Source organism: Lepus europaeus, chromosome 14 (genome assembly GCF_033115175.1).
Source record: "Lepus europaeus isolate LE1 chromosome 14, mLepTim1.pri, whole genome shotgun sequence".
Taxonomy (NCBI): Eukaryota; Metazoa; Chordata; class Mammalia; order Lagomorpha; family Leporidae; genus Lepus; species Lepus europaeus.
The window spans coordinates 59,638,938-59,661,723 of record NC_084840.1 but is presented as its reverse complement, the minus strand read 5'-3'; the positions used below and the strand labels follow the sequence as shown (position 1 = coordinate 59,661,723).

Sequence of the window (22,786 nt, the reverse complement as noted above, 5' to 3'; positions counted from 1 at the left end):
AGAGAGCTGGCTTGGAAGAGGAGCAACCGGGACTAGAACCCCGGGGTGCCAGCGTCGCAGGTGGAGGATTAGCCTATTGATCTGTGGCGCCGACCCAAGACTGAGAGTCTTGAAACCCCAGTGCTTAGTGACTGAGGAGAAGAGAAGATACCATCAGAATGATTTGGAAACAGCCTGTTTGACAGGTGGAGAACCAGAGGATAGGGTTCTCTTAGAGCTGAATGGATAACAAGCTTCAAAGAGAAGCGGACGATCAGCAATTTTAAAGAGGTTGTGGATAGATCAAGTAGGATGAGACCAAAAATTTACCATTAGAGCTAGAAGTGGAGTCATTGGTGATCTTGCTGTAGTGTTTCCAAGGAGATGAAATATTTGTTGGAGTGGGTATAAGAGAATAGAAGAATGGACACAGCAACTTTTTTGGAGGAGTTTTGCTACAAAAAGCAGAAATAGAGGGAACAAGGGGCCATTATAAAGTTAAGAAAGAGTTTGTGGGTGAGTAGGTTGATGACGTGACAACATGTTTTTGAATGCTGATGGGAATGATCTAGTAGAGAGAGGAAGGAATTGATGCAGGCGAGAAAGGGGGCATTTGCAAGGTGGATGGCCATGTGAATTGAGAAGGATGGCAATGTGGGAGTGGAGCAGGTGGCTTTATATCAGGAGCTGTAAGTTTGTTCACAATGCAGGGTAGAAGACAGAGTAAAAAGTGAAGACCTATAGGCATGGTGGCCTATGTCCTTGTGGGGGTCTTTGGTTATTTCTATTTTCTCGGTGATACTGTTGCTGAAGTCAACTCTGAGAGTGAGAGTGGATATTGGGTGCTTTGCAGATATTTGGGGATTACACGGGAGTATAAAGTGGTATCCTTTTGACAGGGAAAGGCAGTTTCTGCGTAAACTTTTTAAAAAATATGTATTCTTGATTCTGATCCTTGAGTTTCTGATTCATTTGGTCTGGGATAAGGCCTAGCTTCCATAATTATAGTCTTAGAAGTGATTCTCATGTATACTGTGGTCGAAAACTACCAGCAGAGATTATTTCACTTAGTCCTCACATAACAACTGCCTCACGTGACTGACATCCTGTTTTACAGTTAACCTAAGTCATGTTTAGGACATGTTGAAATCAAGTGTTTTGTCCTTGGTCTGCCTTATTTGAAGACTGATACGTTTTCATATTCTCTGTTTTCCCAATGCTGTGTTCATAACGCTTTGTTGTGATACTGCATAGTGCTCAATCTTGTCTAAGAACAAGTTGTCCTAATTTAGATTTTTTAAGAATTTATTTAGATTTTACTGTTTATTCATTTTAAAGATAGAGTTATAGTGAGAGAAGGAGAAACAGAGAGAGAGAGAGAGAGAGAAAGATGGATCTTCCATCTACTGATTTAGTCCCCAAATGGCTGCAACAACTAGGACTGGGCCAGGCTGAAACCAGGAGCCTGGACTTTCTTTTGGATCTCCTACGTGAGTGCAGGGACCCAAGCACTTGGGCTATTCCCCCTCTGCTTTCCCAGGTGCATTAGTAGGGAGCTGGATCAGAAGTGGAGCAGCTGGATTTTGAATTGGCATCCATATGGGATCCTTGCATCAGAGGTGGCAGCTTAACCCAGTATGCTATGACACAAGCCCCCCTAGTTTAGATTTGAATGTGACCATTTATAAAAAGCAAATGCGGAAAAAATTAACTTGATATTTATCAAAGAAATACAAATTAAAGCAAAAGAAAGGTAATGTTGGGGCAGTTGTTTGTTCTAGTGGTTAAGATGTGGTTTGGGACACCTGCATCCTGCATTGGAGTGTTTGGGTTTGAGGCTCAGCTTCACTCGATTCTAGCCTCCTGCTAACATGTACCCTGGAAAACAACAGTGATGGCTTAAGTAGTTGGACCCCTGGCACCCACATGGCAGACCTCGATTGAGTCTCTTTCTCTGTCTCTCAAATAAAAGTTAGTAAGTAAATAAAATGTTAAGATACTGTCTTATCCCTTCTAAATTAGTAAAAGCAAACTTAAAAATGATCAAGGTTGGTGTAGGTACAGCAGTGATGAAACAGAAACCTTGTTTATTGTATAGTGTAGCATAAAATTGTATAATCCTTTTGAAAGACAATACAGTACCTGTTAAGAGACATAAAATTATTCATACTCTGTGGGCTAATAATCTCATTTAAGGGAAATTATTCCAACAAAAGAATTCAGCACAAGAATATGTACAAATATATTCAAAGGTTTTTTTATCAGTATTATTGAAAAATCTAAAAACCCAAATGCCACAGTGAAGAGAAATAGATAGGTTACATGATTCTATGGAAGGATTATGTAGATTCTTAGGTACTATGGCAGTTATGGAGCAGCATTGTCAAATTGGTACATGTTGAAAATTGTCAAGAGTGAAACAAAAAATTTATACACTTGCAAAGTTCAGAAACTAACAGTACAGGTGCTTTGATATAAAGTTATTTTTAATGACTTTTTAAAAAAATATTTATCCATTTATTTATGAGGCAGAGTTACAGAAAGAGAGAGGGAGAAACAGAGAGAATTGTTCCATCCACCAGTTCTTTCCCCAAATGGCTGGAGCTGGGCCGATCTGAAGTCAGGAGCCAGGAGCTTCCTCAGGTCTCCTACGTGGATACAGGGGCCCAAGCACCTGGGCCATCCTCTACTGTTTTCCCTGGTCATCAGCAGGAAGCTAGATCTGAAGTGGAGTAGCCAGGATTAGCACCACAGTAGGAGGCTTAACCTGCTATGCCACAACACTGGCTCCTTGATTGACTTCTTGTAATGCTGTTGGCTGTAATAGGTAGTTAAGAATCAGAATTTGCTTTTCTTGAATAATATCTTTATTATAAGGAGAAAGCAGCTCTCTTAAATGGAAAATCACTGTTTTATAAACAAAGCAGAGTAACCCATGTCACTTTGCGTTCAGTGTCTGGCTGCTATCTTTTGTTTTTTGGTTCATGTTTGTGATCCATGTTGCAAACAAAAGTACAAGATCAAGAGGGAGAGGGACTAGCCCTGAGAGGGCTAAACAAAAAGCAACAAAGAAACATTTCTGTACCTTTTTTTGGTTAATAGTTTTGATCAACTGCTGTTTTAGTATTAAGAACAAGACAGGGGCTGGCACTGTGTCACAGCAGGTTAAAACCCTGGAGTGCAGTGTTGGCATCCCATAATTGGCGCCAATTCGAGTTCTGTCTGCTTTGCTTCTGATCCAGCCCCCTACTAATGCACCTGGGAAAGCAGTAGAAGATGACTCAAGTCCCTGGGTCCCTGCACCTATGTGGGAGACCCGGAAGAAGCTTCTGGCTCCTGACTTCAGATCAGCTCAGCTCTGGCCGTAGTGGCTATTTTGATATCGGCCAGATTATTAAAAATTTTCAATATTAATAACCCTGTGGGTTCTTGCCACTTATTCAGAGAAGAATTCTGAATACTGGCTCAAATAGACCAGGCAACAAGGTAAATTTTAAGTTTTTTATTCAGTGAGAGGAATACACAGGAGAGTTAGGGCTTTCTAGAAGCTAAGTTGGGTCCATACTAAGTAGAGCAGCCCAGGAGCGAGCCATGTGGAGCAAGCATATGGTTATGAGCAGCCATGGTAGCTTAGTGTGGGTAGCAAAGCAAAGGCAGAGAGTGATTTTGGGGTGCTCTTTGCCTTTTATATGCTTTCCAAAGGGGAGTGGTTACATAGCCTGTTGGGCAGAAGGGCATTCAGGTGAAATCAGGTAGGGACGTGAGATCACACAGGGAGTGTGGTGGAGAGCATGGTCTCCAGCTAAAAAAATCTAATCAATTCTATACTATCTGGGGAGTGAACCAGCAGATGGAAGTCCTCTCTCTCTCTCTCTGACTCTACCTCTCTCTCTGTAACTGTCTTTCAAATAAATAAAATAAATCTTAAAAAGACATAAAATATCTTTATTATTAAAATTTCTGTGGTAAGAATAACTATTACTACTCTCCACATTTTTTTCTCTTTTTCTAATTGAAATGATTGTTTTTATATAATAATTTTGGATAATGTGATATTTCTTAGAAATACAATTATCACATAATGATTGGACTATATTATTTGTACAAGTCAGTATTATAAATGGATGCATTATATACAATACATTTTCAATTTATGGAGATTTGAAAACACATTTTCAATTATGGAGAAATTAAGCACCATTGAGATATTGATTAACTAATTGGAACCAAGCTCCAAAATAGTGCCTTGGATGCAGTTGCTAGAAGCCATCAGGCTCCAGTCTCCTAACCACCCTCCCTTGGTTTAACTCACTGCATTGAGGGAGTTCTAAGTTGGTTCTACAAGATTCTTTTTTTTTTTTCTTATAAAAAGATTTATTTATTTATTTATTTGAAAGTTGGAGTTAACACAGAGAAAGGAGAGGCAGATAGAGAGAGGGCTTCTATCCAATGGTTCACTCCCCAATTGGCCACAATGGCCGGAGCTGTGCCAATGTGAAGCCGGGAGCCAGGAACTTCTTCCAGGTCTCCCACATGGATGCAGGGGCCCAAGCACTTGGGCCATCTTCTACTGCTTTCCCAGGCCATAGCAGAGAGCTGGATTGGAAGTGGAGCAGCCTGAACTAGAACCAGCGCCCTTATGGGATGCCGGCGCTTCAGGCCAGGGCGTTAACCCGCTGTGCCACAGTGCAGTGCGTCCCCATACAAGATTCTAATCACTGGACTCTCCAACAGATAACACAAGGGATTGTCTTTAGGGGAAATTCCAGGTCCAAGGCAGAAAATAACTACCACCTGCATTAGAGCCTCCAGGCTGACTGAAGCCCGCTTGGCCATCATACCAGCAGGGCATCTTGTTGATGCTTTAGGCCTCAACTGCTGGCTTCTCTTGCCTGTGAACTAAGGTACAAATTGCCTGTTTCCTTATCTCAACAGACAGAGCAGCAACAGAGAAGGAATATGTTAAGTTTTGGTGACCGGCCAGAGGCCAACATGCAGCTGTCCCTATTCTTTGACCCTCTTATTCGTGACTTCCCCTTCCTTGTAACCTTTTTAAAAAACTCTTTAAAAAACACCATCATTTAGCAGAGCAGAACTTCTTGAGACCTGGAGGTCTGCTAATGTCTCAGCAGTCAACAGATTAAATATTCTAATTCATTTATCCCCAAAGCTTGTCTTTGTTATTTTGATTTGGCACAGGGAACAGGGACCAAGCTTTCAATAATATAATCTTAACCTAGAAAATAATGAAGAATTGGTATCTTATAAATATTCTGATTTGTCATTGAGGAATTTGGAATCTCTTTCCAATTACTCATTTAATACAGTTTTGTACTTTCTTTCAGTAGGAAATCTCAAAATCATTTGGAATCTCTTTCCAATTACTCATTTAATACAGTTTTGTACTTTCTTTCAGTAGGAAATCTCAAAACACAAAACATTTTGTGTTTTGCTGTGATTGGCTTATTTTCCCTTTGGTAAATTATTTTTCTTTTGGTAATCAGATTCTTTAATGAACTTAGAAAAACTGAAACTGTTTTTCTGGTGGATATTTTAGATTTATTTATTTTTCAATGTTTTTTAACATTTAAAAAAAATTTATTTGAAAGGACTACAAAGAGAGAGATCAGTTTTCCATCCATTGGTTCACTTCCCAAATGGCCACAAGGACCAGGGCTGGGCCAGACTGAAAATATATCTCTAATCAATAGATGAGTCTTTTTGCTTTTCTATGAAGCATCTGTTCCTGCTCCATCCATTTCTGAGTGCTGTGAAACACTAAAGCAGATCCATCTCTGTTCTATCTAAAGATTTGATACGTGGGTTAAGAATTTCTTTCTCATTTCTCCCTTCACCCTCTACAGAGCTTGCATTTTTTTTTTTTTTCCTCCTAAAGGTGGCATTTGAAACAATGCTTCTTTAAACGTCCAGAAATTTTCCATAATGGTGCCTGTAGTTTCTGGATTGCAGCAGACCTCTGTTCCTCGCCAGTGTCAGATCTATAGAGATTGCCTGTTAGTCTTGAATCTATAGTGTCTGAGACCCTGTCCATTTCCTCCTTGACCCTGAATTTTGGTCTGGAATGTGAGCTCTGTCCTGGGTTCAGGTGAGTGTCTTTTAACCAAGAAGCATTCTAAGTTGTATTTGTTCCCTTTTTGTTATTTTAATGAGACTATCTGAGAGAAGCTTCTTAGGAAAGAGGTTGGTTTCAGCTTACAGTTTGGAGGTTGCAGTTCAGGATCTGGCAGCCCTATAGGTTGGTGTCTGATGGAGGCTGGTCATGTGTGCAGAGAAATGTTCACACTGTGAGCCAGGGAGCAGAAAGAGCACTAAGGTTGCTTGAACTCAGTAATCAACTCTCGCAAGAACCGTACACCTCCCAACTAACCCAGCTCTCAGGCATCATAAGTTGATCAAGTCTCCACCTTTAACTCATCAACCACTAACATTAAAACATCAGAGTTTAAACATCTTGCATGAATTTTTTTTAAATGTATCATTTAAAAAATATTTATTTATTTGAAAGGCAGCATTACAGGGAGAGAGAGGGAAAGATAGATCTTCCATCTGTTGGTTCACTCCCCAAATGGCTGCAAAGGCTGGGGCTGGGCCAGGCCGAAGCTAGGAGACAGAGCTAAGAGATAAGAGTCTCCCATGTCGGTAGCAGGGGCCCAAGTACTTGGACCATCTTCCGCAGTTTTCCCAGGCCAATCAGCAGGGAGCTGGATGGGAAATGGAGCAGCAGGGACTTGAACTGATGATATGTGATGTCAGCATTCCAAGTGGTGTTTCAACCTTCTTCACCACAATGCTAAGCCCCTTGCATGCATAAGTTTTTAGGAGACAAGTTCTGTTGTCCCATAACAATTGTCTTTGTATTTCTGTAACCCTAGCTCAGGGCTCTTCTCTGTTCTTGTGATGTTGGCAGAGTGTCAGCTGTCTTATGGTTTCCTAGCACTTGATTACATTACAGCTGGTTTGGCACAGCAGAGAATTCTGTTTGAAAGATTTCTGACTGAGCCTGTGCCCTCAGTGACCAAACTATCCTTCACCTTGCTTTCCCTGAGAAATCTCCCTTTCTTCAGCTTGTTTTTTCCAACTTGTTGGTGTTCTTCTGATGGCACAAGAATCCTTTCCATCATTTTTTTTTTTTTTCACTCTGTAGAAGCAGGACAGCCCTCTGATGTTCTTATCATCTGTTTTGATGATAACTCAGAAATTGTCTTATATTTCTCCTGAGTGTTTGGTATTGTAGCAAAACCCGAGAGTAGACTTAAGTAAAGCCTTAAACTCACTGATTGCTGTCTAGCTTTTCTGTGGCTTAAGAGTAAACTGTTCATAAAATCATACAGACATTTGTTCTTTCCTCCTTTCCCCTTAGATTGTCACTGAGTTTTTTTGTCTACCCCAACATAAGGAGATGCCATATCTCATTTCTCAATGATTCTCATCCTGGCTGTACACTAGCATCTAATGGGCTCTTGAGGAAAATTGTTGCTGATGTTTCATTTCAAGATTCTATTTAACTGGTTTAGGATGACGTATTAGTACTAAAAAACAAAAAGGCAAAAGCCTGCCCAGTTACTATAATGTGCAGCCAGGGCTTAGAGCCCTTCCTGATGTAGGAAAGCCCCCTTCTGTTGTTTCACCAAATTTCTGTTTTGGTCTGTGAAATTCCAAAGCATGATTGTAGCTTACTAGCGTGTGTGCATTACAGCCCTAGCTAAGATATAAGACAGTGAATCTTGGAGAGTGTATTACAGTGTAGTCTGCTCCTGGCAGAGGCCTGCACACTGATATACTGTTCTGAGATTTGTCTGTTTATTCTGTAGACAGAGGTTGAGCGGGTGTTACTGTGACACGTACTGTGCTGGCTACTGTGAGAGCAGTTTCACAAGGGTCTTGTTCTTTTTTTTTTAAATGATTTTATTTTATTTATTTGAAAGAGAGTTACAGAGAGAGCTAGAGATAGAGAGAGGGGTCTTCCATCTGCTGGTTCACTCCCCAGAGGGCTGCAATGGCTGGAGCTGCACTGATCCAAAGCCAGAAGCCAGGAGCTTCTTCCGGGTCTTCCACGTGGGTGCAGGGGCCCAAGGACTTGAGCCATCTTCTACTACTTTCCCAGGCCATAGCAGAGAGCTGGATCAGAAGAGGAGCAGCCGAGACTAGAACCGGAGCCCATATGGGATGCCAGTGCTTCAGGCCAGGGTGTTAACCTGCTGCGCCACAGTGCTGGCCCCCAAGGGTGTTGTTCTAATGGAGGTTATAGTTGATGACCCTTTTCTGACTCTGGAGATTGATTCCTGTCCATGAAGGTGTTCCTCATGTCCCCCTGGCAGTGCTGCCCTTGGTATGCAGCTGGACTCCACACTCCAGTCTTCTGTATGTGACAGACTCCTCTGTGCCTGCTCCTCCGGCTTAGAGACAGAAATGACCAGAATCTTGACTACCTGAGGCTGCCGGGTTAGGCCAAGTGTCTGTGGGCCTCTCAGGCTTTAGCAGAATGTTTTGTGCATACAGGCCATAACCTGTGACAGGGAGGTTTGCTCTGAGACCTGCTGGCATCTCTCCCCACTGTTAACATCCTGTTTTGTGTATGAGCCTGTGGTTTTGACCACATCTTCAATTTAGTCGAAATTTTCCATGCAGAACTAGCTGAAGAGGGGGCTGGATCCACCAAAGAGTATAGCACTTAGCATCTCCCATTTGGGCTGTCACCAAAAGACCCCTACTATCACTATGGCCCTTAGCCAATGAGCATACATTATGTGAAATACCTGTGCAGCAGGCGCCCTTATACAAGGACCCATAAAAAAAAAAAAAAAAAAAAAAAAAGCAACCAGCAAAGCCTTAAAAACTCTGTGCACTTCCTGAAAACTAGTGTCCTGCTTGGGCACTCAGTCTTGTCTCCTTTCAGACTAGACACTTTACTGTCGCTTTGCAAAACAAAAATAAAGTTTCTGTTTACTTGGAACAGGAAAAGAACCCTTCCCTCAGGTAACTGGTAATCTACTAACCAAACTAAGTTACTAAGAACGACTAGTATCACTGGCAATCCCAACCCCTATACCTCCCCTTTTAGTGAGCTTAAAGTCTACTACTCCATTTGGCCTTCCAGTGAACTGAAGTCAGCTCTGGGTAACTGCTTTTTCCTAGGCCCACATCTTAGTCTTGACTTCAACTTTCTCACTCTAATTAAAGGCAGAGGAAATAAGAAGTTGTTCAAATTGAGATGAGTTTACTGCCTCCCCTAGCACCTGGAGGAGTGGGGCTGAAGACTTGCTCCTTGTCACCCTTTTCTTAGGTCTGCTAAGTTTGTGAGGGCATTTCCCAGATAGGAAGTGAAATCTAACCCAGCCAGCTGCAGGAAGCAAGAAAAGATTAAAGAGCTGGCGCCGCGGCTCACTAGGCTAATCCTCCGCCTTGCGGCGCCGGCACACCGGGTTCTAGTCCCGGTCGGGGCACCGATCCTTTCCCGGTTGCCCCTCTTTCAGGCCAGCTCTCTGCTGTGGCCAGGGAGTGCAGTGGAGGATGGCCCAAGTGCTTGGGCCCTGCACCCCATGGGAGACCAGGATAAGCACCTGGCTCCTGCCATCGGATCGGCGCAGTGCGCCGGCCGCAGCGCGCCTACCGTGGCGGCCATTGGAGGGTGAACCAATGGCAAAAGGAAGATCTTTCTCTCTGTCTCTCTCTTTCTCACTGTCCACTCTGCCAGTCAAAAAAAAAAAAAAAGAAAAGATTAAAGAGACTAAAGAGAATAGTCGAAAAAATAAGTACCAAATTAGGTAAGTGATCAAAAGAATAGAACTGAGTGAATTCTTTTTTTTTTTTAAGATTTATTTATTTATTTGATAGAGTTACACAGAGAGAAGAAAGGCAGAGAGAGCGAGAGCGAGAGAGAGAGAGAGAGGTCTTCCATCTGCTGGTTCATTCCCCAGATGGCCACAATGGCCGGAGCTGCACCGATCTGAAGCTAGGAGCCAGGAGCTTCTTTCAGGTCTCTCACAAGGGTGCACAAGGGCTTGGGCCATCTTCTACTGCTTTCCCAGGTCATAGCAGAGAGCTGGATCAGAAGTGGAGCAGCCAAGTCTTAAACTGGCATCCATAAGAGATGCTAGCACTGCAGGTGGTGGCTTAACCTTCTATGCCACAGTGCAGGCCCCAGAGTGAACTCTTTTAATTCCCCACCATTGTTTGCTTTCTGGAGGATGAGACCTCACTGTCCTTGAGTCAAGTCAGTGTCTCTGAGGTTCCTGGGAGAGCTCTCTCCAGAGGGCAGGAAGTATGTGATCAGAAACTGGGACTAAACCTTAGTGTTCATATCCAGGCAGGAGCATCTTCTCTTGAGTCTTCAGCTTGGAAGATTGCAGTATATCTCAGAGGGGCTTGACATTTTTCAAGCACATTTTTCACATTCATTAGAATTTCCCATAAGAATTGTATGTGATTTATTTTTTTGGAATCACTATAGTGATAACAGGTTTTTCTATCAGTAGATTTGCTTTTCTAAGAAATCTCATCACAAATCATTGAGTATGTCATTTGGTGAATATGCTGTATGTTTGAGTTATAAATTTCATCAGGAGACACTTTGCATGACAAAGTTTAGTAATTCTTTGAGTAAAATAATAAGTAATAAAACAGCTAGGGCTGGCACTGCGGCTTACTAGGCTAATCCTCCGCCTGTGGTGCCGGCACACTGCGTTCTAGTCCTGATTGGGGCGCCAGATTCTGTTCCAGTTGCCCCTCTTCCAGTCCAGCTCTCTGCTGTGGCCCTGGAGGGCAGTGGAGGATGGCCCAAGTCCTTGGGCCCTGCACCTACATGGGAGACCAGGAGAAGCACCTGGCTCCTGGCTACGGATCGGCGCAGCGCACCGGCTGCAACACACTGACCATAGCAGTCACTTGGGGGGTGAACCAACGGAAAAAGGAAGACCTTTCTTCTCTCTGTCTCTCACTGTCTAATCTGCCTGTCAAAAACAAAAACAAACAACAACAACAAAAAAAAAACAGCCAAAAATAATAAACAAGTTTCTAAATTAACACAGATTCTGGAAAGAGATATTCTGAAGAAGAATGGAGAAGCTGGAAATGGTAGAGGTGTGCAGGCTAAGAGAGAATGATCAAGGAAAGCTTTTGGAAAGGTGATGTTTAGGTAGAGACCTGAGTGGTGTTAAGGCTCAAAGCCATGTCATTGTATGTTCTGGGCAGCAGCAGCAGAAGATGGAAAGGCTCTGAGGTGTGAGCAAGCTTGGTGGGTTTCAGGAACATCAAGGGAACAGCATAGGGGAAGAAGAGTAAAGGAGAGAGCAGATGGTAGGAATTGACACGGGAGATGGCGGCCCTGATTCTGTGGGTGATAGAAAGCAGCTGGGAGTACAAGTTTGCTGCAGTCTGTGTTTTACCTTCTAGGGACATCTTGAAGGGTAACACTAAATTTTGTGTATGACTTAAAAGCATATGTTAATAAGCCAGTGCTGTGGTGGGGGGATAAATAGGTATCTGTGAGTCTACTTAAAATATGATTGCCATAAGATACAGGAAAAGATGGCAGTGTTGCTTGAGAGAAGAGCTTAGACCTTTGTAGGGAGGTCAACACAGGGAGCACACTTTTTTAAAATCTATTTCTTTAGTGGTGTTTGAGTTTATATTGAATATGTATAGTTTTAGAAGTTTATTTATTGCCGGCGCCGCGGCTCAATAGGCTAATCCTCCACCTTGCGGCGCCGGCACACCGGGTTCTAGTCCCGGTTGGGGCACCGATCCTGTCCCGGTTGCCCCTCTTCCAGGCCAGCTCTCTGCTGTGGCCAGGGAGTGCAGTGGAGGATGGCCCAAGTGCTTGGGCCCTGCACCCCATGGGAGACCAGGAGAAGCACCTGGCTCCTGCCATCGGAACAGCGCGGTTCTTTCTCTGGGATAACTTGATAAATGTTTAGAGACTATTTAGCATTTGGATTTTTATAAAATCTAAGAATTGATACTTGAGTGCTCTTGACATGTGAAATTGCTCTGTTTTCACGGATAACACTTAATTTTTCTGTTTCAAATGACATCTCCTTTCCCTAGGCAACAGAAACAGATGTCAAAATCAGAGTGTGCACTCGGGCCTACCATCTACTTGTGAAAAAACTGGGCTTTAATCCAAATGATATCATCTTTGACCCCAATATCCTCACTATTGGTACTGGGATGGAAGAACACAACTTGTATGCTATTAATTTTATCAATGCAACAAAAGTCATTAAAGTAAGTATGGATATTTTCTGTCCTTTACTCAACTCATGGCTCAAATTTATCATGTGAGTCCAATGAATGGTTAGAGCTAACATATATATGTGTGTGTGTGTGTGTGTATGTATATTAAATATATATATAGGCTGGGAATGTTGACATTGTTCTTGGTCAATTGTTTTTCTGAAATTTAAGGACTTTTCTTCTTTTATATGATATTGTTTTAAATTGTTAAGTATAACACACATAAGTGAGAATATATAAAACATATGTGGACTATAATAAACAATTAATTAGGACGCATATCCTAGGTTTCATTAGCCCAGAATAAAAATGACTAGTTCCCATGTGTCTCCCTTTCTGATTACCTTATTATAAAGTACCTTTTGTCCTGATTTTTATACCACTTTATTGTGTATTTTCATAATTTCATCATTTATATGTATAACTTGGATTTACATTATCCATGGATTTTGTAATTCCAAATTCACATACTCATTAAAACTTGTGACCCCAAAATCAGTACTCATGCTGTTTCTGTAATCATTCACAGACATACCCATGTGTAAAGTGGTGAAGAATTTGAATAACCCACATGAACCCAGATGAGATCAAATAGGGGGATGAGAAACCTTGTTTTAGCTCTCATTCTTTTTACAACTGTTTTTCACTTTTTTTAAAAAACAGATTTTATTTATTTGAAAGGCAGAGATACAGAGAGAGAGAGGTAGAGAGAGAGAGAGAGAGGGAGAGATCCTGCATCTGCCGATTCACTCCCCAAATGGCTGAACCATACCAAAGCCAGGAGCCAGGAGCTTCATACAGGTCTCCCACATGGGTGCAGGGGCCCAAGGAGCTGAGCCATCTTTGCCCCTTTCTCAGGCACATTAGCTGGTAGCTGGATGGGAAGTGGAGCAGCTAGGACTCAAACCAGCACCATATGGGATGCTAACATTGCAGGCAGCAGCTTAATCCCATATGGTACAATGTTGGCCCTGATTTTTACCTTTTTTTTTTTTTTTTAACAATTTATTTTATTTATTTGAAAGATAGTTATAGAGAGAGAGGTAGAAAGAGAGAGAGAGAAAATCTTCCATCTGCTGGTTCACTCCTCAAATGGCTGCAATGGCTGGAGCTGAGCCAATCTGAAACCAGGAGCCAAGGGCTTCTTAAGCTCTTCCATGTGGGTACAGGGGCCCAAGATGGTAGGCCATCCTCTGCTACTTTCTCAGGTGCATTAACAGGGAGCTGGATCAGAAGTGTAGCAGCCGAGACTCGAACTGGCACCCATATGGGATGCTGGTGCTGCAGATTGGGAATTTAACCCACTGTGGCACAGCATTCCCCCTCCCCATTTTGCTTTTTAGGATTTATTTATTGGAAAGGCAGAGTTACAGAGAGACAGAGAGAGATATCTTCTATCCACTGGTTCACTCTCCAATTGGTCGCAACGACTGGGGCTGCGCTGATCCAAAGCCAGGAACCAGGAGCCTTGAGCTTCTTTTGGGTCTCCCACATGGATGCAGGGGCCCAAGCACTTGGGCCATCTTCTACTGCTTTCCCAAGCCATAGCAGAGAGCTGGATCAGAAGTGGAGCATGGGACTGGCGCTGTGGTGTAGCGGGTAAAGCCACTGCCTGCAGTGCCGGCATCCCATATGTGTGCCGGTTCGAGTCCCGACTGCTCCACTTTCCATCCAGCTCTCTGACAGTCGAATAAATAAATAAATACATAAATCTTTAAAAAAAAAAAAAAAAACCATAGGATCACTGTATTGCCCAAATAAGCTTATGTTTTTACTTTCCACTTTTACATATAAAGTTTAAGAGATGTGATTGCTGCTTTTGGGAAATAGGGATATATTTTCAGATTTTTAAATTTCTTCCAGGAAACGTTACCTGGAGTCAGAATAAGTGGGGGTCTTTCCAACTTGTCCTTCTCCTTCCGAGGAATGGAAGCCATTCGAGAAGCAATGCATGGCGTTTTCCTTTACCATGCAATCAAGGTATGGTAGAAGTCCTGTTTGTGCTGTTGAAACCAACTTTTATTTAGGGCAAGGTTTGTAAAATGTGTCTACAGGCTCACTCTTGCATGCTGCCTGTGTCTGTAAATAGGTTCTACTGGGACAGAGCTACACCCATTCACTTACATTTTTAGTAGTTGTGGGAGAGACTGTGGCCTGATATATTTTCTCTTTTAAAGATCGATTTACTTCAGAGAGAGAGGGGAGGAGGGAGGGAGGGGGTATGGAGAGGGAGGGAGAGAGAGAGAGAGAGAGAGAGGGAATGAGTATGCACTCCCAACTGCACTCCCGACATCATTCCCTAGATGCCCATGTTGGCTGAGACAAGGAACCATCACTGCTACCGCCCAGGGTACATATTAGTAGGAAGTCAAGAGCCAGAGCCAGATATCAAACCCAGGCACTCCACTATGGAATTGGAGGTGTCTTAATTGACATCTTAACTGCTATGCCAAATTCCTGCCCCTGTTAAGATATTTTCTCGTCTGGCCCCTTTAGAAAAAGTTTACAGACCCCTGATGTAGGGCATCACTGCACATCCTCGCTTTTCTTTTTATTGCCCTTAGTTTGGTATGGACATGGGGATAGTGAATGCCGGAAACCTCCCTGTGTATGATGATATCCATAAGGAACTCCTCCGGCTCTGTGAAGACCTCATCTGGAATAAAGACCCTGAGGCCACTGAGAAACTCTTACGTTATGCCCAGGTAGTTTTCACAGATTACTTTTTTTTAATCCTTGAACTTATTACTCATGGTTATTAGACTTTTGTTGTTGAATAGAAGCAATTGTTGAATTGTGTCTTTAGGTCATTGAAGATTTATTTATACAGAGAATTCCAGGAAAGGTATGGTGGGGATGAGGAAAGAGAAACAGATCAGACCTAGGATGCTTTGGTTTTCTGAACTGAAGTTTGTTTAAATTTGTCTTAAAATGTGAAATTTACTTTTCCTGTACCAAAGTAACACATTATTTCTGGAAAATTAATAAAACACAGATAACCAGAGGAAAATAATAAAAATTATTACTAAAAGTTAATAAAATAAAAATAAAATTAATATTGATTAAAAATTTTTCCAAAGTTAACACTTTGAGATTTTGTTATAACCATCTAGTCATCTGGTATTTTATGTACTCATAGGTGTATATACATTCACATTTTTCTTCAAAAATAGAACTATATTCTAGATGCTTTTGATGGCATCTTTGTTATGCAGCATGTTGGGAACATCCTCACTTTTTTTATTTTATATTTTTCTGTTTCTTCATCTAAAATAGCTTTTTTGGATTTTCTTATGTGACTGTGTTGGTATTACCAGTTTCCCATTGTTCTGTGTACAGGTCTACATAGGATTTGGTCTCTTTGTGCCAGGGTTCTGCAGTTCAAAGCTGGAGGTCTGTTTGTATTTGATCCGTAAAAGTAGGGTTAAGAGTAATTAATTAGAAAATCAGCCCCTTTTCTCCCACTTATTTTATGTTAGCACATTAAATATCTATCATGGGTGCTTAGAATTGAATTTAAGGAAATATGAGATGTTTTTCTCAAGAAAACTTGGACTTTCATCTATTTAAGAGAGTAAGGGCAAAAGAAGACATTTCCCCCCCTGATCCTTCTGGGAAAGTAGTAGTATGCTTCTGTGTATATTGCCAACTTTGTCAATTTTTTCCATGTTAGAATTTGAATTTAATTCTGATGGAACTGCTAACTTTTCCTGTTCTACAGAAGAGTAATATTCTGGTAGAAGAATAGGACCATGTAGATTAGCTGCATCCTTGATTTATCAACCTTATTGGCAGTAAGACGAGATTTCTGAAACTTAGTTTCAGCAAAACTGTGAAAATGCACAAACCATAGTCCTCTTAGATTCTTTACACATTTCAGATTTCTCATATGGACCCAAGACAGATCTCGGTCTTGGTTGTTGCAGATATTATCAAGTTCTGCTTCTCAGCTCATTATATAAGAAATAATCTCTAGATACCTGCCCCTCCCTTCCATGACTGTTTCTGCTCATCTAGGCAAAATGCTTATTAGCCCTTTCTTACTCTTTGAATATTGAGATTTGAATATCTGGTTTCCATCGTAGCCCATCTTCGGCCTTGCAGGGGCTCTTCATTAATAACTAATTAAGATAGAGTTCTGTTGAAAGCCAAGGGGACATCATATCTTCTGTAATCATGATGTTGTAGTCAAGAGTTCTTTCTGAACCTAGGAAATGATGTGTTATTTTTCCTCCTGCCTGTTCAGGGAAGGCAGCTCAGGAAAGGGGAGGCTCTATTTGTAAGACCGTTCACATTTAAGACTTTGTTGACATTGTGCAGTTTGTGGGATGTCCTTTCTAGCCTGTGTTCACTTTTTGATTTGTTTACATGTTTTTGTTTCTGTATTCCGTGCTGAGCCACTAAGAGGTTTTGCCCTTGGAGACACACCTGAACTGAGGGAAATCTTAATGGAAATTAGAAGAACTTAGCAATCCATCATGTAATAAATTGCTCCTTTAAAAAAAAAAAGGTTTATTTATTTATTTGAAAGTCAGTTACAGAGAACGAGAGGGAGAGCTAGAGACAGAGATATCTTCTATCTGCTGGTTCACTCCAAGTTTGCCTCAACAGCCAGTGCTGGGCCAGACCAAAGCCAGGAGCTTCTTCTATGTCTTCCACATGGGTGGTAGGGGCCTAAGCACTTGGGCCATCCTCCACTGCTTTTCCCAGGCCATTAGCAGGGAGCTGGATTGGAAATGGAGCAACTAGGACATGACCCAGCATCCACATGGGATTCTGGCATTACAGGTGGTGGCTTTACCTGCTGTACCACAACACTGGCTCCAAAATTGCTCCTGAGTTATAAGCCACTGACCTCTGTGAAGTGGGCTGTCTACATTTAGTTATTAACCAATTAACAACCAAAACAGGTGTACCTTACTAACTCCCGAGAATTGCCAGCTTTGTCGCTGTTCCCCAGTGCAACCAGGGCAGGAAAAACAGGAATATTATAAGGTAAATAAGGGTTATGGGAAGTTTTTTAAAGATAAGAGAAAGATGATCTCTTTTGTTACTAGTGATGAAATCTGCACCTGAGTTCTTGTCTGAGACAAGAAAATGCTGGGAAGATTCTGCCTCTGATTTTCCAAGGCTCCCTAATCCCACATCTGGCTTCTTTTGAAAAATGGATTCACATGGGATTTCTTTATTAAATGATTCTCTGTTCCAGATCATTGTCTCTCTTGGACTAGACAGTTGTGATGAGCTCTATGAATGATCCCGGATCTTGAGAGTATTGTTAATACTTTCCCAGGAGTTTCCATAATTTTCCAGTCATCTGTTTCTTGATCTGGCCTTGATCCTTCTCATTGCCATCTGGGCTCCTGTTCATTGCTTTCTCTAGAGCAGGGGTGGGGAATGTCTGGCCTGAAATCATTTGGTCTGGCCCTGCCAAGGCAACTGCAGGTGGGACTTGAAATTCAGTAAATGTATGGCAGGCTAATTTTATTTATTTATTTAAAGATTTATTTATTTATTTGAAAGTCAGAGTTACACAGAGAGAGGAGAGGCAGAGAGAGAGAGTCTTCCATCTGATGATTCACTCCCCAATTGGCCGCAATGGCCGGAGCTGCGCTGATCTGAAACCAGGAGCCAAGAGCTTCTTCTGGGTCTCCCACACGGGTGCAGGGGCCCAAGGACTTGGGCCATCTTCTACTACTTTCCCAGGCCATAGCGGAGAGGTGGATTGGAAGAAGAGCAGCCGGGATTAGAACTGGCACCCCTATGGTATGCCGGTTCTTCAGGCCAGGGTGTTAACCCATTGTGCCACAGCAGCAGCCCCAAGCAGGCTAATTTTTAAATTGATAATTTTGTATGACATGTGAATGATGTTATAAATATTCAAAAGGCCCTTGGCAGAAAAAAGATTCCTCACCCTTGCTCTAGAGCAATTTACTCCTCTTAATGCTGGTCCAGTTGAATATCAGAAGCCATGAGACCCCTAGGAAGCAGAAACAGCTCTAGAGCAGGAGGAGGAAGTTTTTCTTACCAGCCATTATACGTATACATACAAGGAGAAGCAGGTGGATGTATTGATTTATGGTAGCTTCTGATTTCATGCATTTCCTCATGTGCCGGAGTCTGGTCTCCCTTACCAAGTACCATGTGTTAAACCATGGTTAACTCCCTGTTGAACAACTAATTTGAAAGTAAGATGGGCTGAGCATGCTGTCTTGTACTTCTGGAGTAACTGCTTTTTTAAATTTTTTTTTTATTTGACAGATAGAGTTAGACAGTGAGAGGGAGACATAGAGAAAGATCTTCCTTCCATTGGTTCACCCCCCAAATGGCTGCTATGGTTGGTGCTGCGCTGATCTGAAGCCAGGAGCCAGGTGCTTCTTCCTGGTCTCCCATGTGGGTGCAGGGGCCCAAGGACCTGGGCCATCCTCCACTGCCCTCCCGGGCCACAGCAGAGAGCTGGACTGGAAGAGGAGCAACCGGGACTAGAACCCGGTGCCCGTATGGTATGCCAGCGCTACAGGCAGAGGATTAACCAAGTGAGCCACAGCACCAGCCCCAGGAGTAACTGCTTTTAAATGGTGTTGTTTCATTGTTTTAAGTCTTGATTGTCTGAATTGGGTTCATCAGTTTTGGGTTATAGCTGTCAGGTGGGGTACTTGTCACCCATTGTAACCTCCAATGTTTTAGTGCAATCTTTTATGGTGTTTGTTTCCTTCACTTGCCCCTGTCCATGGTTTGTATTTCTTGACCCCTCCCTGCCTGCTAAGTGTGACACATTGTAATTTTTTTCTGTGACAACTGGTCATATTATTCAAGAAATTTTGGAACATTCTACTGTTTTTAAACAGCAAATTCCATCTCGCAAGCAAGAATTATCTTAGTGTATAGTTAATATAACAAATGGTATTACATGTGTCTAGTGATTGGAATGCGAGCATTTGAAGAACTTTTTTTTGTTATGATGGATTTACTTATTTGAAAGGCAGAATTATAGATCTTCCATCCTCTGGTTCACTCCTCAAATGGCCACAATGGGAACCTGAAACAACATCTTGGTCTCACACGTTGGTAGGAGGGACCCAGCTACTTGGGCCATCAACTGCTGCTTTCTCAGGTGTGTTAGCAGGGAGCTAGATTGGAAGTGGAGCAGCTGGGACTCGAACCGGTGCCCACATATGATGCTGGCACTGCAGATGGAGGTTAACTTGCTGAGCAACTGACCTCAAAGCAGCATTTTTTTTTTTTTTTTTTTTTTTTTTTGGACAGGCAGAGTGTACAGTGAGAGAGAGACAGAGAGAAAGGTCTTCCTTTTTTCTGTTGGTTCACCCCTCAATGGCCGCCACAGCTGGCGTGCTGCGAATGACGCACCGCGCTGATCTGAAGCCAGGAGCCAGGTGCTTCTCCTGGCCTCTCATGTGGGTGCAGGGCCCAAGGACCTGGGCCATCCTCCACTACACTCCCAGGCCACAGCAGAGAGCTGGACTAGAAGAGGGGCAACTGGGACAGAATCCTCTGCCTCGACCGGGACTAGAACCTGGGGTGCCGGCGCCGTAGGCGGAGGATTAGCCTATTGAGCCGCAGCATCCCAGAAATGGGGGGATATTTTAACAGTACTTCACAAAGGCCTGCACTAAGGGGTGGCAACAGAAGGGGAATTAAGAGATAAGCATAAAGGCAGTAGATAACAGACAATGAATACAAAGGAGAGAATCAGCCAGTGGAAGAGAATAAGATTTTAAGGCCAGGGTGGTAACAGGAATGATGACAACACAAGAGCTCTCTCACATACTGAAAAGCCTACAATTAGAAAAAAAAAAAGTTCAGGGCCAGTGCTGTGGTGCAGTGGGTTAAGCCAGCCTCTGCAACACTGGCATCCCATATGGGCACCAGATCAAATCCTAGCTGCTCCTTTTCTAATCCAGCTCTCTGCTTATGGCCTGGGAAAGCAAGCAGAAGATGGTCCAGGTTCTTGGGCCTTGCACCCACATGTGAGACCCAGGAAGCTCCTGGTTCCTGGCTTTGCATTGGCCCATCTTTGGCCAACATGGCCATTTGTGGAGAGAACCAGAAGATGGAAGACCTTTCTCTTTGTCTCTCCCTCTCTCTGCCTGTAACTCTGCCTCTCAAATAAACAAAATCTTAAAAACAAACAAACAAACAAACAAAAAAAAATCCAGCTTCTTCTAAGATTTTTATTACCACTCCAGTTTGTGATGACCACTCCTTTCTCAAAACTTCACATGTATCTGGTTGGTATTGTGTACCTATTCAGCCCTTGACATATACTTTATCTGTAGCGTATATTTCTCTTGTATTTCTACTTATTTTATGTTATGGCAAAGTCTTTGAGAACATAGGCTGTGTCTTTTTTTTTTAAGATTTATTTATTTATTTGAAACAGAGGGTGAGACAGAGAAAGAGAGAGAGAGAGAGAGAGAGATCTTTATTTTCTTCCCTTCATGAAGCTTATATCTTTTTTTTAAAGCTTTTATTTAATGAATGCAAATTTCATAGGTACAACTTTAGGAATACAGTGTTTCTTCCCATCATTCCTACCCTCCCACTCCCACTCCCATCCCACCTCCTACTCCCTCACCCATCACATTCTTCATTAAGATTCATTTCTAATTAACTTTATATAGAACACCAACTCTGTGCTCTGTAAAGATTTCAACAGTTTGCACCCACACACACACACACACACACAGACACAACGTGAAAAGTACTGTTTGAGAACAAGTTTTGCAGTTAATTCTCATAGTACAACTCATTAAGGCCAAAGGTCCTACATGGGGAGTAAGTCCCGGTGACTTCTGTTGTTAATTAAAAAATAACACTCTTATTCATGACGTCAGTGATCACCTGAAGCTCTATCCATGAGTTGCCAAGGCTATGGAAGCCTTTTGTGAACACAAACTCCGTAAGTATTTAGACAAGGCCATAAGCAAAGTGGAAGTTCTTTCCTCCCTTCAGAGAAAAGTACATCCTTTTTGTGATGGCTCCTTCTTTCCACTGGGATCTCACTCACAGAGGTCCTTCATGTAGGTGTTTTGTTGTTTTTTTTTTTTTGTTTGTTTGTTTTGTTTTGTTTTGCCACAGTGTATTGGCTTTCCGTGCCTGAAATACTCTCATGGGTTTTTCAGCCAGGCCAGAATGCCTTAAGGGCTGATTCTGAGGTAAGAGTGTTACTTAAAGTGTTTGTCATTCTATGAGTCTGCTGTGTGGACTTCTACTCATGTTGGGCATTCCCTCCTTTTTAATTCTGTTATTATTTTCAGGTACTTGATGCTATTTATATGATTTTTTTAAAACACTTAATCCTATCTATATAATCACTTTAACACTTAATATCATCACTTTAACAATTAAGATTGTGACTTGAGCCACAATAAACATGGAGGTGCAGATAGCTCTTTTGTTTACTGATTTCATTTTCCTTGGGTAAATTCCCAGGAGTAGGATGGCTGGGTCACATGGTAGACCTGTATTCAAATTTTTGAGATGTTTGCATACTGTCTTCCATAGTGGCTTTACTAGTTTACATTCCCACCAACAGTGGATTGGGGTACCTTTTTACCCACATCATCTCCATTTGTTGTTTGTTGATTTCTGATTGAGAGCCATTGTAACTGGCGTGAGGTGAAACCTCATTGTGGTTCTGATTTGCATTTCCCTGACAGCTAGTGATCCTGAACATTTTTTCATCCGTCTGTTGGCCATTTGGATTTCCTCTTTTGAAAAATGTCTGTTTAAGTCCTTGGCCTGTCTCTTAACCGGGTTATTTGTTTTGTTGTTGTATAGTTTCTTGATCTCTTTGTAGATTCTGGTTATTATCCTTTATCAATTGCATAGTTGGCAAATAATTTCTCCCATTCTGTCAGTTGCCTCTTCACTATCCTGTTTGTTTTGCTGTACAGAAGCTTTTCAATTTGAAGTAATCCCATTTGTTAATTTTGGTTTTACTGCCTGTGCCTCTGCGTTCTTTTCTGAGAACTCATTGCCAGTGCCAGTGTCTTTCAGGATTTCCCCAATGTTCTCAATTACTTTGATGGTGTCGGGTCATAGATTTGGATCTTTAATCCATTTTGAGTAGATTTTTGTGTAAGGTGTAAGGTAGGGGTCTTGCTTCATACTTCTGCATGTGGAAATCCAGTTTTTCTAGGACCATTTGTTGAAGAGACTGTCCTTGCTCCAGGGATTGGTTTTAGCTCCTTGGTCAAATATAAGTTGGTTGTAGATGTTTGGATTGATTTCTGTGTTTCTATTCTCTGCCATTGATCTATCCATCTATTTTTGTACCACTATTAGGCTGTTTTGATTATAGCTGCTAGGGCTGGCACTGTGATGTAGCGGGTAAAGCTGCCACCTGCAGTGCCAGCATCCCATATCGGTGCCGATCCAAGTCCCAGTAGCTCCACTTCCGAAGCAGCTCTCTGCTATGGCCTGGGAAAGAAGTGCATGATGGCCCAGGTCCTTGAGCCCCTGCACCTGTGTGGGAGACCTGGAGGAGGCTCCTGGCTCCTGGCTTTGGATCGGCGAAGCTCCAGCTGTT

At 42.3% G+C, this 22,786-nt stretch overlaps 1 protein-coding gene across 2 annotated transcripts in view; it reads left to right on the top strand.

Moving 5' to 3' along the window:
- MTR (5-methyltetrahydrofolate-homocysteine methyltransferase) overlaps positions 1-22,786 on the top strand; it is a 152,101-nt gene that overhangs the window by 61,171 nt on the left and 68,144 nt on the right. For both annotated transcript variants that reach the window (XM_062210681.1, XM_062210680.1), the window contains exons 16-18: positions 12,046-12,225; positions 14,098-14,214; positions 14,799-14,939. In XM_062210681.1, the coding sequence (XP_062066665.1) occupies positions 12,046-12,225; positions 14,098-14,214; positions 14,799-14,939 (438 nt within the window). The remainder of the gene's footprint in view (positions 1-12,045; positions 12,226-14,097; positions 14,215-14,798; positions 14,940-22,786) is intronic.